At 39.3% G+C, this 14,148-nt stretch overlaps 1 protein-coding gene across 1 annotated transcript in view; it reads left to right on the top strand.

The window, feature by feature from the left end:
• The first annotated feature begins 6,055 nt into the window (after positions 1–6,055).
• The window catches only part of LOC119724571 (kinesin-like protein KIF13B), a 97,116-nt gene continuing 89,023 nt past the window's right edge, over positions 6,056–14,148 (top strand). The window contains exons 1-2 of the mRNA XM_038195676.1: positions 6,056–6,097; positions 11,899–11,956. Coding sequence (XP_038051604.1) covers positions 11,929–11,956 — 28 coding nt within the window. The 5' untranslated portion in view covers positions 6,056–6,097; positions 11,899–11,928. The remainder of the gene's footprint in view (positions 6,098–11,898; positions 11,957–14,148) is intronic.

Genomic DNA, 14,148 nt, shown 5'->3' with positions numbered 1-14,148 from the left:
TCAGTCCTAATTTGCCTAACAATAAAAAATTTCCCCATTACGCGGTGACGGCCCGCCCATCCAAACACTACCGGTATCTTCATTTTTTTTTAGAATTTAAAAAGTTTTGTCAAGATGCAAGATTTTTTCAGGCACTGACAATATTGAAGTGTTACAAGCAAGATTAATTTTAAATAAAATTTCTCTCATAGAAAAGATCGTAGTTTGTATATTTTTAGGCGATTGATCGATGCCTCTCCAAAAGGAATCGGACTGCGGTTTATTGTGCAAATATCCCCACCTGTAGCCTAACATACGGTACGGTAGTCTGTGATAGCTGATATTCCCACACGGTAAATTCTGTGGCGAAATCCAAACGCTGAGCGGGTCACAGGAAATGAAGTCTTTGCCGTCTAGATCCAAAGAACATCTGTCGACGTTTGTATTTACTTTGAACAAGCTAGGGGTTTATCTTCTACTTGATACAGGTAAAAAACACGGTGATCGTGTATCTTCATGTACGGCCCCGGTTCCTAGCTTTAAGGGAACAAAATCCACTTTTAAATTATTTGACCTACTAAACTAGATGGCGACATTTAGAACATACAGGTATGTCATAGATAAAGGGCAGGGTTTTGAATTTTTGAGGGACATTTCGGGGTGAAATGATGATGACAACGACAGAACGCAACATGAAAAAAAGATGGCGATCACCGCGCGATGTACCGTGAGCACGCATGAGTCATTCTGATTCGGAGTATTGAATGATTCTTTTTTTTTTCAACATTGAGTTGCCTTCGTGTAGTCCACATATTGTAGTTGTTCAAAAAAAAAACCCAACAAAAAGACCCTCCCAAAAACACTACGATTTATAAATATACGGTATCTGCACCCAAAGATGTTTCTCTGCTTACAGCTCCAAAATTTATTCCGTTTTACCTTCCCCAGACATCAAATTGAACTCCATAAATTTGTTACCACAACGCTTCCACCCTTAGGTAAAAATTATACATAATGCATTTTTCTCTTATCCAGCATGAAGCATACAATTGACGTGTGCGCTGACATATTTTAAATAAGCCAGGCCTATGGGCTCCACGCTACTAGAGGAGACTTTTTTTATACTACGGTAATTTGGAGAGTTCCATGGACGAGACACACGGCATGAGCGTACCGGATCATGCGCGTATAGCACGAAGTACGCACTTATATCTTATTCTTTTCTGTGCAAAAACTCATAGCATCTTCGCGTGAGCGCCAGGTGTCGTCAGCAATTGTTTGAATGTTTCTCACAGTGGTCTCCCCCAACTCTCCCTTTCTTGCCGTTGAGGGGGTACTTAATTGTGCACGGAGCCCATAGTCGCAGAGAAAATTCGCAAATTTATGTTGTAACTTAACAGCAGAAGAGCTTGGAACTGGTCACAAGCCATGTACCTTGTACAGTGAACATTGTATGACTTTTTGGCTGGTAACCTGTAGCGCTAAGTGAATTTCTGTGCTTACAATGTACAAGCTCAATAAAATTTGCCCCCGTAGTAGACCTACATGAACATACCGTAATAATAATAATAATAATTTGGGAGGCTAATCATCCTTACTCGCAGCTGGTATGCTGAATTGCGAAGGACGCGGCTACAACGTGGTCGGGCCGCTGGCACGTAAAGGCGCCTATGGCTGCCGGCCACATCGACCCACATGACCACGGAGCACAGCCTGAGATCGAAAGTGTTTGATTTTTCCAGAGGGAGGAAACCGGAGGGCCCGGAGAAAAACCCACGTGGCACAAGAGAGAACCAACGCACAACTCTACTCCATGCGATCCGCGGCCAGGATTCGAACCGTGGTCACCTTGGTGAGAGGCGAGCGCTTTACGCACAAGCCACCCTTGCCACCCATGTACATGTAGATCATTTGCAAATTTAGGGTCCAAAGTGTGTGACATTTTGCCTGTCCCTGTTACGTTGTACCTTGGTCATGTTGGTACATGTACATTGTAATTTGTCATTTAAGTATCATTAAGAGTAGATCATTTGTGCATTTGTTTTATTTGAAGCCACAAAAGTGCCCAAAATCTAAAGACGGGTGCTTAACGACTAACTTGATGAAGTTTTAGCTTTGAATGCTGTATATTCCGAGAAAACAATATTCTACCGTAGGATCTCAGTTTCAATATAAAAGTTGCCAAGTCATTTTTGAATTGCTCCCGAAATCAGCATCCAGGACATGTTCTTGTTCAGCTGATTGCAGCTACATGTACATGTACGCGATGTCACACACTGAACCAACGAATAATAACAACAGCACGCGCGTGTGCATCGTGTCAACCATGTCAACGCTTGCGCGCACCCATTCACAGATTCGTCGAATTACATGTACATGTACAAACCAACTAATTAGTGGTACTACATGTAATTAGTTAGTACAAACCAACTACTAACAGAAATTTCCAAAAATGAGTCACCTGACGCATCTTTGGAAATGACCTTCTTTTTATTGTTTTCTTCAAAATGACAGCATGCCAGAAGAAATAATTTCACAGGGAGTTAAGTGCCATTACTATCTTTAATCCCAGTAAGCTTTTTAAAAATAATATGGTCCGTTACTTTTTTGGATAGCTGCAAATGATCTACAGACCCCTACCTTTAAGGATGACTTCAATTGATTTATTTGTTGGGTAGGTATGTACCTGTACATTTGTAGTCCGCTAAATATTCAGAATCACGCTTGGAGGACGACTGCATTATTGAAAGAAGTGCATCAGAATTATATAATCATAGAGATGTCAGATGTAACTGGAGCGGGCAAAAAGTGGACCCAGATTCATAAAATGACCCAACTGGCGACCATAACTGGACCAATAGTTGCGGCCGCATGCCCGCACTCTCGGTCATTTTACAAAACGATATTGAGAAATCTCTTGACCTGCCTGGGGACAAGGTTGCCTCTCGTGTTTCAATGGCAGCATCTTATTGATTTTAAAAGGGCCGCACTCTTGTCGTCAGCGTTGCGTATAATGCATGAAGGGATTATATAGTCTGGCCTACGGACCCCCTGGCGAAGAGAAAAACGGTTCTGTCGTCAAAAGGGCGGAATCGGGATGAATAACTTGGGGTGGTTTTGAGATGGACAGATGAAAACACAAAATGTGAGAGGGCGCCTTCAATGTTGTGTGTGTGTGTTTAGCAATAGTTACTCAAATTGATATTTAAAGACTAATTTCATAAACGCGTTCGACCTTTTGTACATGTACATGTACATACATGTATGTACATTCACTCTTGTTTTACTGTACTCTTGAGGACAATGCTTTGTGTTTTCCTTTGTCCCTGTAATATAACACTCTCCCATAGACTACAAGCACACAAACTTACTGCAGAGGACTGTTTCCAACAAAAAGACACAACTTCCGAGGACTGAACGGATCTGTTGTTCTCCCTTTGTGTGTGTCGGTCTTCGGGGGTTATGTAAAACACATAGTATGTAAATATGATGTATCCATTTAAACTGTGTATATTACAATCTCAGAAAAATATTAATTACAGAAAATGGACACAGACAATGGATTTGTCCTTTATCGACGAGTGGGCACACCACACCACAGTCCCCCTTTAACAATTGCCTCCAAACCAAACTCGATAGATACCCCCTACATCTCCCCGACAAACGGACGTCACTGCCTGTACCGATTTATTTCCAGCGTGCGCACGTTGAAGCGACGATCGTGTGAAGTTTTTATTAAGACACACACACACACACGCAGAATGACCCCGAGGCCTTGTGTGTTGTATTGATACGCACGCTTTTGATGAGAGAGCTCGTACATGCTTTAATGAAGCTGTTGTGGGACGCTGGTAAAAAATAATACAAATTGGGGCGAGTGATTGGGAAGATGTTTAGGCACAATGCATAGATCGTGTAACCTGTGACGTCATATTGACAGACAACCGACCAGCAGTGCAAAATTTGAGCATTATTGATGCGTGTTATTTTACCACACTATGCAGTTTGCGTCAACTCTGTTAAACCACTTCTATTTCTATACACGGTCTGTACTAAACATGTAGGGCAATGGAAAATTTAAAGGGAGGGTAGATCATTTTGTCATTTGTTTTTTGTTCGAAGCAACAAAAATGCTCAAAATCTAAAGACGGGTGCTTAACAACTAACCTGATGAAGTTATACATTGTAGGTCAGTGCATGCTGTATTTATACTCCGAGAAAACAATGTTCTACCGGTAGGATCTTGGTTTCAATTCAAAAGTTGCAGAGTCATGTTTTGAATTGTGCCTGAAATCAGCAGCGTTCGGAACACGTTCTCATTCAGCCGATTGCAGCTGTGCGATATCAGGCACTGAACTGACGTATAAAAGCAACCGCGCGTGCATGTGCGTATAATGTCAATGCTTGCACGCACCCATTCACGGTTTCGGCGAATTAAAAACGAACTACCAATGACAATTTCCAAAATGCGTCTTTGGAAATGACCTTCTCTTGTTGCTTTCTTCAAAATGACAGCATGCCAGAAGGAATGATATCACAGGGAGTTTAGTGCCATTACTATCTTTAAATCAAATAAGCTTTTCAACAATAATTTCGTCAGTTACACGTACTTTTGGGATAGCTGCAAAGGATATACTATAAAAAAAAAAAGACCGGTTCATTGCGAAAGTTTCATGACGTTAAATTCACTTTGCATTTGCATCTAGAATCCAAATTTTTTCGGGGCCCTTATTAAGCGGGTCCCGAACTCCCTGGCGTAATTTTTTGGACCCGATTTTGGGGGACCAACATTTTTTTGGCCCCACCCCCCCCCCCCCCCAAAAAAAAATTGTGTTCTGGATCCGCCCTTGGCTGTCATCGCACTGGTCAGTAGTTAGAGAAATTAGGACTGAGTTATGGTGACTTTCTGCTGTCCCCACAGCATCTTCGGTCCCCATAGTACCATGGGACAACTCAAGTATACATGTACCGGTAGTCCGACAACTACGGAACATGATGTAAAGATGCAAACTTGTATTGTAGATCCATAGAGCTTGCACATGTACATGTTGTTTGTAAATATGTGCATGTGCATAGTATGCATTGCACTGGTAAATTTAGTACACATGTATGTACATGTAACATGTACATGTACAATACACGTACAGATTAGGCCAATGGCATTTGTAATGTGTCGTCATCAATTTGTAACGACTGTTATTATGGCAAATTGCTTATCCAGCACTGACGAGTTTGACAAATTATGACCCAAATTTATGACACGCGCTTGTGAATTCCTTGGCGGGCTTGGTTTCCCATAAACCCCCAGTCAACCTCACAAATCAAGAATATGAGGTCACGAAAAGGTCGTCCTCATTATTGAAATAATCAGAAGGGAATAAAAATGACACTTGGAGACTTGCAGGCTGGTCCGGGTTTGAAGAATCTGTAAAAGCTGGAAAGTTGACAGCTCGATTTTGATTTGTTTAAGGGATGGCGGAACTACAGGGAGAAGTGTTGTCATTTGCTAGGAGAATTCAATGAACTATGGATTTAAGTGTGTGAAAATACACTGTAATTAGAAGACATTTATAGAAAAGAATATGAAAGCTTTTACAGAAGAGTTTTGATCTGTGAAAACTGAAGTACATAAACTGCTCCCTGTTAATAGACAAAGTTTTCCTCTTTATTTTACCTTTTAAATATGACACTTACATCATTTTTTGTTGTCTATTTTTTGGGTAAATCATGTGCAATTTTACCTCTTTTGCTATGTAAATTGACCAAGTCTGTCACATTGCTTCCAATGCATGCTTTGCTTTATAGGCCTCCAGGCCCAAGTCCATCATACTCCATCAATATTTAGTCACACCAGGCCTGCAGGACTAAGCCCCCCAAAAATCCACCAAAAAAGGGGGATGGATTTTGATGGAGTTCATGAAGTTAGGGTTAAATTGAAAAAATGAAAGAAAATAATGCTCGCCAAAAATTCACCCCACGACGTTAAAAAAATTTCCAAAGAAATTTTGTGTTGCGTTACAAATGTTTTTATCTTGCGCTAATTTTTTTGTGCCTTTTTCTGTCTCTTTTTCTTTCATGTGCCGCCTTTTCCTTTCTGGACAATAGGAAATCACCCAAGGTAAGTGATAAAATGAGCAATAATCATACAGATGTCCAATTCTTTTAGCTCCAAAGGCCCCCCCCCAACAAAAAAAGGGTTAAAAAAAGGGGGGGGGGGGAGAGGGAGACCCAAAATAAACACACAAGCAATCCAATCCCTGCCTTGCCTTCGACAAGGTACATGTAGATCCGAGTTCATACCTCACGCGAAATACGAGACGCAATCGAATTCGTCAGGGTAACAGCAGACGTCACAATAAAAACTTCAATCGTTGACGTCACGAAAAAAAAGAAAAAAAAGAAGTATCCCTTTGCTCTTTTCCAAGTCCGCCTGCGCGAAGCCTGTACCAGCCTTTTGTTATTAGAAATCCCACCGGTTTAAAACTGGCTGCCGAAAATTGACCCATCGTTGGGTACCGGGGTACTCTTACGATTAGCCCCCGAGGGCGCGAATCTATTTTGCAAAAGGTTTTGCGTCCTTTCGGACTCCTTTCTCGGGGGAGACTCAAGAATGGCAAGAAGGGTCCGCAAATTGTCAGCCTACGGGCAATGAAGATGAGCATTTTATTATTTTTTTCAGGGCAATTTTGCCGCTTTTATTGTGTAGTAGACCATCGTAGGATTATATGGTCATTTCTCGCTGTCACTTTGCAAACTGCTTTAAATATAGCTTCAAGCAGTTGTCGTATAGAGCTGTGCCAGAAATGGGTATTTTTGACCGCGGCTATAGATTCTTATGTGTTGTCATTGTGAACGTGTCATTGCAAAAAGCCAGAGCAGTAACCATTGGTAACCAGAAGATTGTTCATTGGCACATGGCAATACACAATTGTACAAAGAGTAATATTTTGTGGCTAAAATAAAAATAAATCATCTGTAATTCTCTGTTTACCGATAAATTACCCTTTTTGTACAGGGTACACTGTAAGTCAGAATGATCTGGACCCCAAATTAAAGAAAATATTAAAAATATGTAGCAATTATTAAAAAAAGAGCAAATGAGGTATACATGTTACATGTATGCTGGTATTTTTTACATGTATTTGGTGAAAGTTTCATATCCATTGTACCATTTTGAAGAAAAGCGCTATCAAAGAACACACGCTAAAAACACTCTGACTACAGTTCCATGGTTCAACAAATTTATTTAAATCGCGTACTGATGTGAAGCAGTGTGCAATCCTGTTTTATCATGTTGCGGCCACCTTGATTTTTTCCCATTCAAATCAATGTAACCAAAGCGAGACTGGAACGAAAAATAGTCTGGTTCCTTTTTGCACAAAAAACATGATCATTCAGTACTGTATTGGATACAGGGAACATGACTGAAATGGTGGCAGCATGATTTCCCATTCAAATCAATGGAACCAAAGCGAGACTGGAAGGAAAAAATAGTCTGGTTCCTTTTTGCACAAAAACATTATCATTCAGTACTGTTATTGGATACGGGGAACATGACTGAAATGGTGGCAGCATGATAAAGGTGTTAACAAGTAAAAACCTAGTCATGGTGACTGACTCACTTGAAGTTATTGACACATTAAAAAAAAGGCAAAACCAATTCTGTGTGCAGACTGGAAAATGAGCCACTTCAATGAAAATGGCATACGGTAACTCCTCACCACAGCCACTAATTTGAAAAATTCAAAATTCATATGAAGCACTCAGTATTTTCTCAATTTATAGGCCTATCTACCATATTATTTGCCACAAAAAAATGGTGAGCTTGGGTCCAGATCATTCTGACTCACCCTGTACATGTCTCGGTTCATTTTTTAAATAGTTAAATTATCTTCTCTTTCTCATCTTAATAACCTTTATTGAATATTTGTTCCCGTTTTTGGTTGCGTTCAGAAATATAAAATACAAAATGTTCAGTAGCACCCGTATGTGCATGTACTACATGTATGTATTGTACATGTATTTCAGTGCTACCGTAGGCATGCCTTGACAATTTTTTAATAAAGTTACGGTTGCTATGGTAATGCACATTCACGTCATGATTAATTTTTATCACCAATGAATCATACTGGTGCTGTTCATCATATTTGGACAGTTTTTTTTTAATACCAACAATTCGCAGTATTTGCTTTACAAAACATAATAAATTTGGATGTTATCTTTTACAACATCCCTGCTTTGGTCTCAGATCCTCCATTGCAGTTTTTTTTTCATATACAAATAGTTTCAGGGCATCTCGCTGCAGAGGACCAACGACCCAAACATGAGATGCGATCCTCATCCCGCATTCACCCCGGCAACCTCCCCGCCTCATCAACTCCCTCCTCCAGTCCCAGAGATCCTTCCCTCCGATAAGGAAAACTCTCCTCCTTCCCAATCTATCAAGATCCCTTAGCATTATTTATCCAGTCGTTTCCTCTCTCCGCACGATTCCTTTCCCCTCCGTGAAAGAAAAACCTCTTTCAAGAAAGCACTTCTGACCCCCTAGCTAATTTGGCCCGAGGTTTTTCTTCAATTTGGGGGGATGTTTTCTTCGGCGGCGCTTCCCTTTGAATGTCTTTGGCTGAGGGGGCTTTTTGGGAGCCCTCTAGAATTGTTAATTGGGTGACTGCGAGATTCTGTTACTTTAGTTGTGGTCACTGGAGTGATACTGTTTTTGCGTCTTGTCTGTTATCATTATCATCTTGGTTTGGAAGTACAGGCTTCTGGGTCTGTCTTGGGATATGTCTTGTCTTAGGTATCATCTTAGGCATCTCTTTTGGGGTTTGGTCCAGGTGTGATTTGGATTGTGACTTGTGGTTTGTCTTGGAGTGTGCTGTAGGGTCTGTCTTGCAATCTGTCTTAGTGTATATTTTATCCACAAGTAGTATAAAAGTGTTTTAGCATCTAAGATGGTCTGTCTCTGGGGATACATGTACATCAGAGTCTGCTTTTTGGTCTGCTCCTTGGTCTTGCTTTGGGTGTGTCTCCTGTCTTGGGCAATGTTTAAACCTAACCCCCTACTTGCTCTAGGCCCTTTTGCTAAGAACCATCCTCAATCCTCCAAAATCTTCCAAAAGTTTGCACTTATGTTCAAATGAAGGATACCGAGCGCCTCAATCCTTGAAAACACACAGAAAGTCCTCCCTCTCAAAATGCATTCATCCTCAATCATGTCAATCCTCCAAAATCCTCCTCTTCTTCAAACACCATTCATCCTCAATCCTCCAAACTCTTCATGTGCTTCATTCAACACCATTCATCTGCAATCCTCCAAAATCCTCATGTTTCTCAAACACATAGCTGCCAACTAGTACGATTTTTTCGTAATTATTACGAATTGTTTGTTAAATTACGAAAATACGATTTGCCACTAAAACATTACGAATTTCCCATTTTCTACCTAACGAAAAAAAAAATACTTGTAGAGTATCGTTTTTGACCGAGAACTTCTGGCGAAATATCGCGATAATGGATGGACTGGTGACAAGTCTAATAAGAATGCAGTCAAGCACCTGATAGACATCAATGCAGTGTGCGCAGTGGAGTACTTGAGGACCAGACTAAAAATATTTTTCAATGGTGTGTCATTTGTGTGCATCTATATCTCGTGGATGTGTGGTTGTGTGTACTGTATGTGACTGTGAGTACTTTTCAGTGACGATCGTGAGAACATTTAGTCGCTTATTGCCGGGATGAGACCCATCAGTGCGAGATTTTAATCATGGAATTTAATAAGAGTATGGTTGGAATAATTGGTAATAGAGTTTGAGTTTGTCACAACGTCCAGAAAAGATAAATCAGCATGCGTTTGCAAGGTATGTTGGCGGGATATTTCTATTGCATACGGTGGCCCTAAATCATTGTGTGTAAAAACATGATACGAACTCGAAACTCCACATCGATAGCATGCATCTCAAAAAACATATGCGCTCATGTTATTGTTGTTATTATTTTTTTGACTTCAACAAACAAATACAGACATTAAAACAAAATTAATTAAAAAAAAAAAATAATAATAATTTTTTTTTTTTAAATTAAAAAAAAACCAAAAAATAATCTTTTGGCCTACAGTACATTATTATTCACAACAGGAAGGGTATGCACATGTATGTGTACATGTAAACCATGTACGTGTACTCGATGTTGGTAAAGCTTTTGATAAAACGAGAAGTTGAAAATGACCGCGCGGGTTGATTACTAATTGGGATTTTGAAAAGTTGGCAGCTATGCAAACACCATTCATCCTCAATCCTCCAAAATCCTCCAAAAGCCGCCAGGAGGATTTTGGAGGATTTTGGAGGGTTAGGATGTAAGGTCTGTCTCTGGTTCTGTCGCGGGGTCTCTCTGAGGGAATATTTCAGGGTCTCTTTATGGGTCTGCCTAGTGGAGCATCTGTGGTCTTTCTTGGAGTATGTCATGGGGTTCCTTTTAGTTTTTACCTGGGGTCTGTTGCTGTGTGTGTACAAGCATTACATTCACTGTGTGGACATCCGAATAAAAGATGTCCACATAAACCAGGTAGCAGCGACGTTGTGTGGACTTGCCCACGTCCACACAGTGTTTCCCCCTCTCTGGAAAACAGGTTTAGAAGCATTTTTGGGTTAGGTTTATTTGTGGCAAAATGAAGAGAAACACTTAAGGGAATCATCTATAGAAACAAATTTGGGTTGAAAGAGTTTTCACAGTGTGAGTAAAATGAGTTTTTTCACAGTTTTTTTTTAACTACACAAAAACAAAGGAATGTCCACACTGCGTATGTAACGTAAACATGTGCATCTTTGGGTGTGTCTTCATCCAAATTGGATTTTTAATTTTTATTTTTGTAACTTATGCTGTCTATCAGGACTTATGCATGTACATACAGTGTACATGTAAATAGCGGCATTGCTTGCTTTGTTTGAAAAAATAATTTGTTTTACATTTGAAAAGAAAAAAACACTCCAATATTTAAGATAATAAATCGTTGTGTGCCTGGCAGAAGGGCGCCCTTACGTGTGAATGCGTAATCACCAAAATTTTTCCAGCAAAAGGGCATGTACATGTATGCAGAAAAGTGCCTCTACATGTATTTTAATGAAATTTAAACATTTTTATCAGAAGTTAACAAAAGCTGTTCCAAAATTATGATTCATATGTGTGACAAATAAAATATGTGTTCGATTTTTAATATGTGTGGGAGAACATTGGATTCACAATACGCGTGGGGAATTTGAAGCCAATTTTCTTGAAAAGTGACTCTGTGTCAGAACGCTCATATGTCCTTCTGCCGGGCACCTGATGAAATGTTCTTGGTTGTTGCTATGGGCTTGACCAATCAGCAACAAGGACAGCACATTAGATTGTAAAAATAAAAAAGATATGTAAACCTTCCCCTAATTCTCAATCATCCTGTAACCTTCAAAGCGGATCCCTTAAGAGCTCCCGAAAGAAATTGCCTATCGAAACGCCGGTTCCTGCCTTGGATTTGAGTAGAAAATGCATCTTTCTCTTATCGCGTGGGTAGTTTTTGCATGATTGGAAATCACACGCTTGGAATCGCCATTATTCAGATGTTATGGACCGTCGGGAGCCTGGTGCCTGACCTTAGCAACCTGCCTGTCATGCAGGCGCAGGTGCATGCAGAGGGAATGATGCGTGGAACCAGACATAGAATGCAATATTTTGAAATGCTGTCGGCCATTTTAAATTCAAAGTCTCATTTACACTAACCCTCGCAAATCCTTTAAAATCCTTCTTAGAACCTTCCAAACTTGCTGTAACCATCATTTTACACAATTTTTTTATTAATAAATCCTTTGCCATAGCAACCAAGGTCATAAAATTTTACGATTTCCGATTCTCATTAGCGTTTCCTCTTTTTTTCTTTCTCCTTTTCAGACCTTCGCTTTCGACCATTGCTTCCTGTCCATGGATGAAAAGAACCCCAAGTTTGCAGGTAGGTCTCCTCGGACTTTTGACGGAAACAAAGACGGGTCTCGTCAAAAGCGAGGAAAAATCTCATTAACAGGAGCCTTGGGGACGTTGATTCAATAAACACTGAACCAAAAGAAATATGTCCGGAGCTCAATATTTGGTTTAGCAGTGCGCTGGTGCATGGATGTGTTTGTATTATGATTTCTTTTTTTTGCTGGTAATCAGAAACCTGTAATATAAGTGTGAAAATAAGACTTTTAAGTTTAATAAATAAAAGTTTTAAATAAGTTTTTTTATGCCGTGGAAATGAGTTTTTGATTTAATCTGCAGAGATAGAATTTGGGGCTTTATTTCAAAGAGCGTGTAAAAACAGACACATTTCCTAAGTGTTTTTATAAAGATTAAAATGAAAAGAAAAAAACAAATTACTACCAAAATGTCAGTTGAGGTTTGGGGTGTGCATTATTATTATATTATTACACTGAACACCGCTATACCGAACATTCGGTTATACCGAACATCATCCTTGGCTCCCGATTTTTGTGTACAAACCGTACAGAAAATTGTTGTTGAAAAATGTCAACAGAAAAGTGACAAGTGGCTATTATTTAGTGGCCATTGCTGTAGGTAATTAGCTCAAAAACTGTGTAATTACATAATTCAGTATAGTCGGCACGTGTTCAAAGTCGTCTTTCCGTAACTACCAGGGCGTGCAGGGTGAAGTTCTGAAAGGCACTTTTTTATTGAACAGTGAGTACCGGAGCACCGGCAGCTTAAAATCGCTATACCGAACTATCGCTATTACTTAACAATTTCTGTGAATCCTGCGGTGTTTGTGATAGCGGTGTTCCACTGTACTGGTTTTTGATGAATTTACATTAATAAGATCACTTAAAAATAAAAATAAAACAACGTTTCTAAGAATTATGATAGCACCAGTCCCGTAAATATTTTGATGACATGTGTACCTACGATGGGTATTAACTTGTGAAATTTTAATTTAAAAATATTTTCCCTGCCCATTTTTCTCCATACATTCCAACGGCATTTTAGGGGAATTATTGCAAATATAAGGAAAACCGGGATGACATTTGCATTTGAATGTATTCAAATTCATTGATCTGGTGTAAAAATAGGAACGGCTAGATCAAAGTATTATCTTGGTCAAAATCCCTACTTTGCCGACCGTTTGTCGTTATACATTGTAAGATCATTGAAGTTTGATTAAATCCCTTGAATATGATTCATGCAAATGACAGGTTAAAATGAGACAAACAACTTTTCTTGGGGAGCCCTGTAACTTCCTTCAGAATTTTGTACACAATTGAAAGATGTAAACTTCATATCTTTGTAAAACTGCCTTACATGTACAATGTACATGTACATGTGTATGTTAGCACATGGGGCTTAAACATTTCAAAAGTTTATAAAGAATTGGTCCATCAACATGGCCTAGCACAAGAAAATCTTGAGCTGTGACATGTGAACAGGTTAAGGTTGCGTTTCCTGTGCTATGTTCAACTTTCATCCCAAAAAATAGATTCCTTTTCTAAATTTCTATGTCTCAAGCAATACAATAGTTATTCACTTTTGAATGCGGCAATAACCCCCGCCCCCCCCCCAAAAAAACGTCCCATGTTTATTTTATTGAACTATTACTTTACAATTTCCACTATTAGCTGCCAGACAATAAATCAGTTCTCGTGGGTTAGGCTGATGCCCGCCCGAAAATTAGTATCGATGATGTACAATGTACAGACCGGAAACCAGTCTGCTTGCTATACGGATCTGTTTGTGCCTAAAACAAAACCTTTTTTTTCAGAGGGTAGCAGAGGTTTAAAAAAGAGGAAAAAAGTTGGGTTTTTTTTTTCGGTATAAAAAATTGGAAATTCATTTTAAAAAAAAAATTTGAATTTGTTGAAGAGCAACTTTAACCGTCAGATATCATATTGGATGACTTTGCGGGAAATACAAGAATATATTGCACGAGCTACATGTATAAATATCGACTCGTGCAATATTGTTATTGCGAGTGCAATATATTCTTGTACATGTACATATGTATCCCCCGAAAAAAAGGCATCTAATATTATTATTGTTATTTATATTGGGCTGACTTGATCTGCAAGAAATATATTTCAGGGTGGTTTTATTTCTCAAATTTCTTTGCATTATTCCTCATTTTTACTGAAGCAAATTTTGCGCCGCTCAAAG

This window comes from Patiria miniata, unplaced genomic scaffold, assembly GCF_015706575.1.
Source record: "Patiria miniata isolate m_02_andy unplaced genomic scaffold, ASM1570657v1 HiC_scaffold_18, whole genome shotgun sequence".
NCBI classification, from domain to species: Eukaryota; Metazoa; Echinodermata; class Asteroidea; order Valvatida; family Asterinidae; genus Patiria; species Patiria miniata.
Note: the sequence above shows the minus strand (reverse complement) of the source record. Positions and strands in the feature narration are given on the sequence as shown.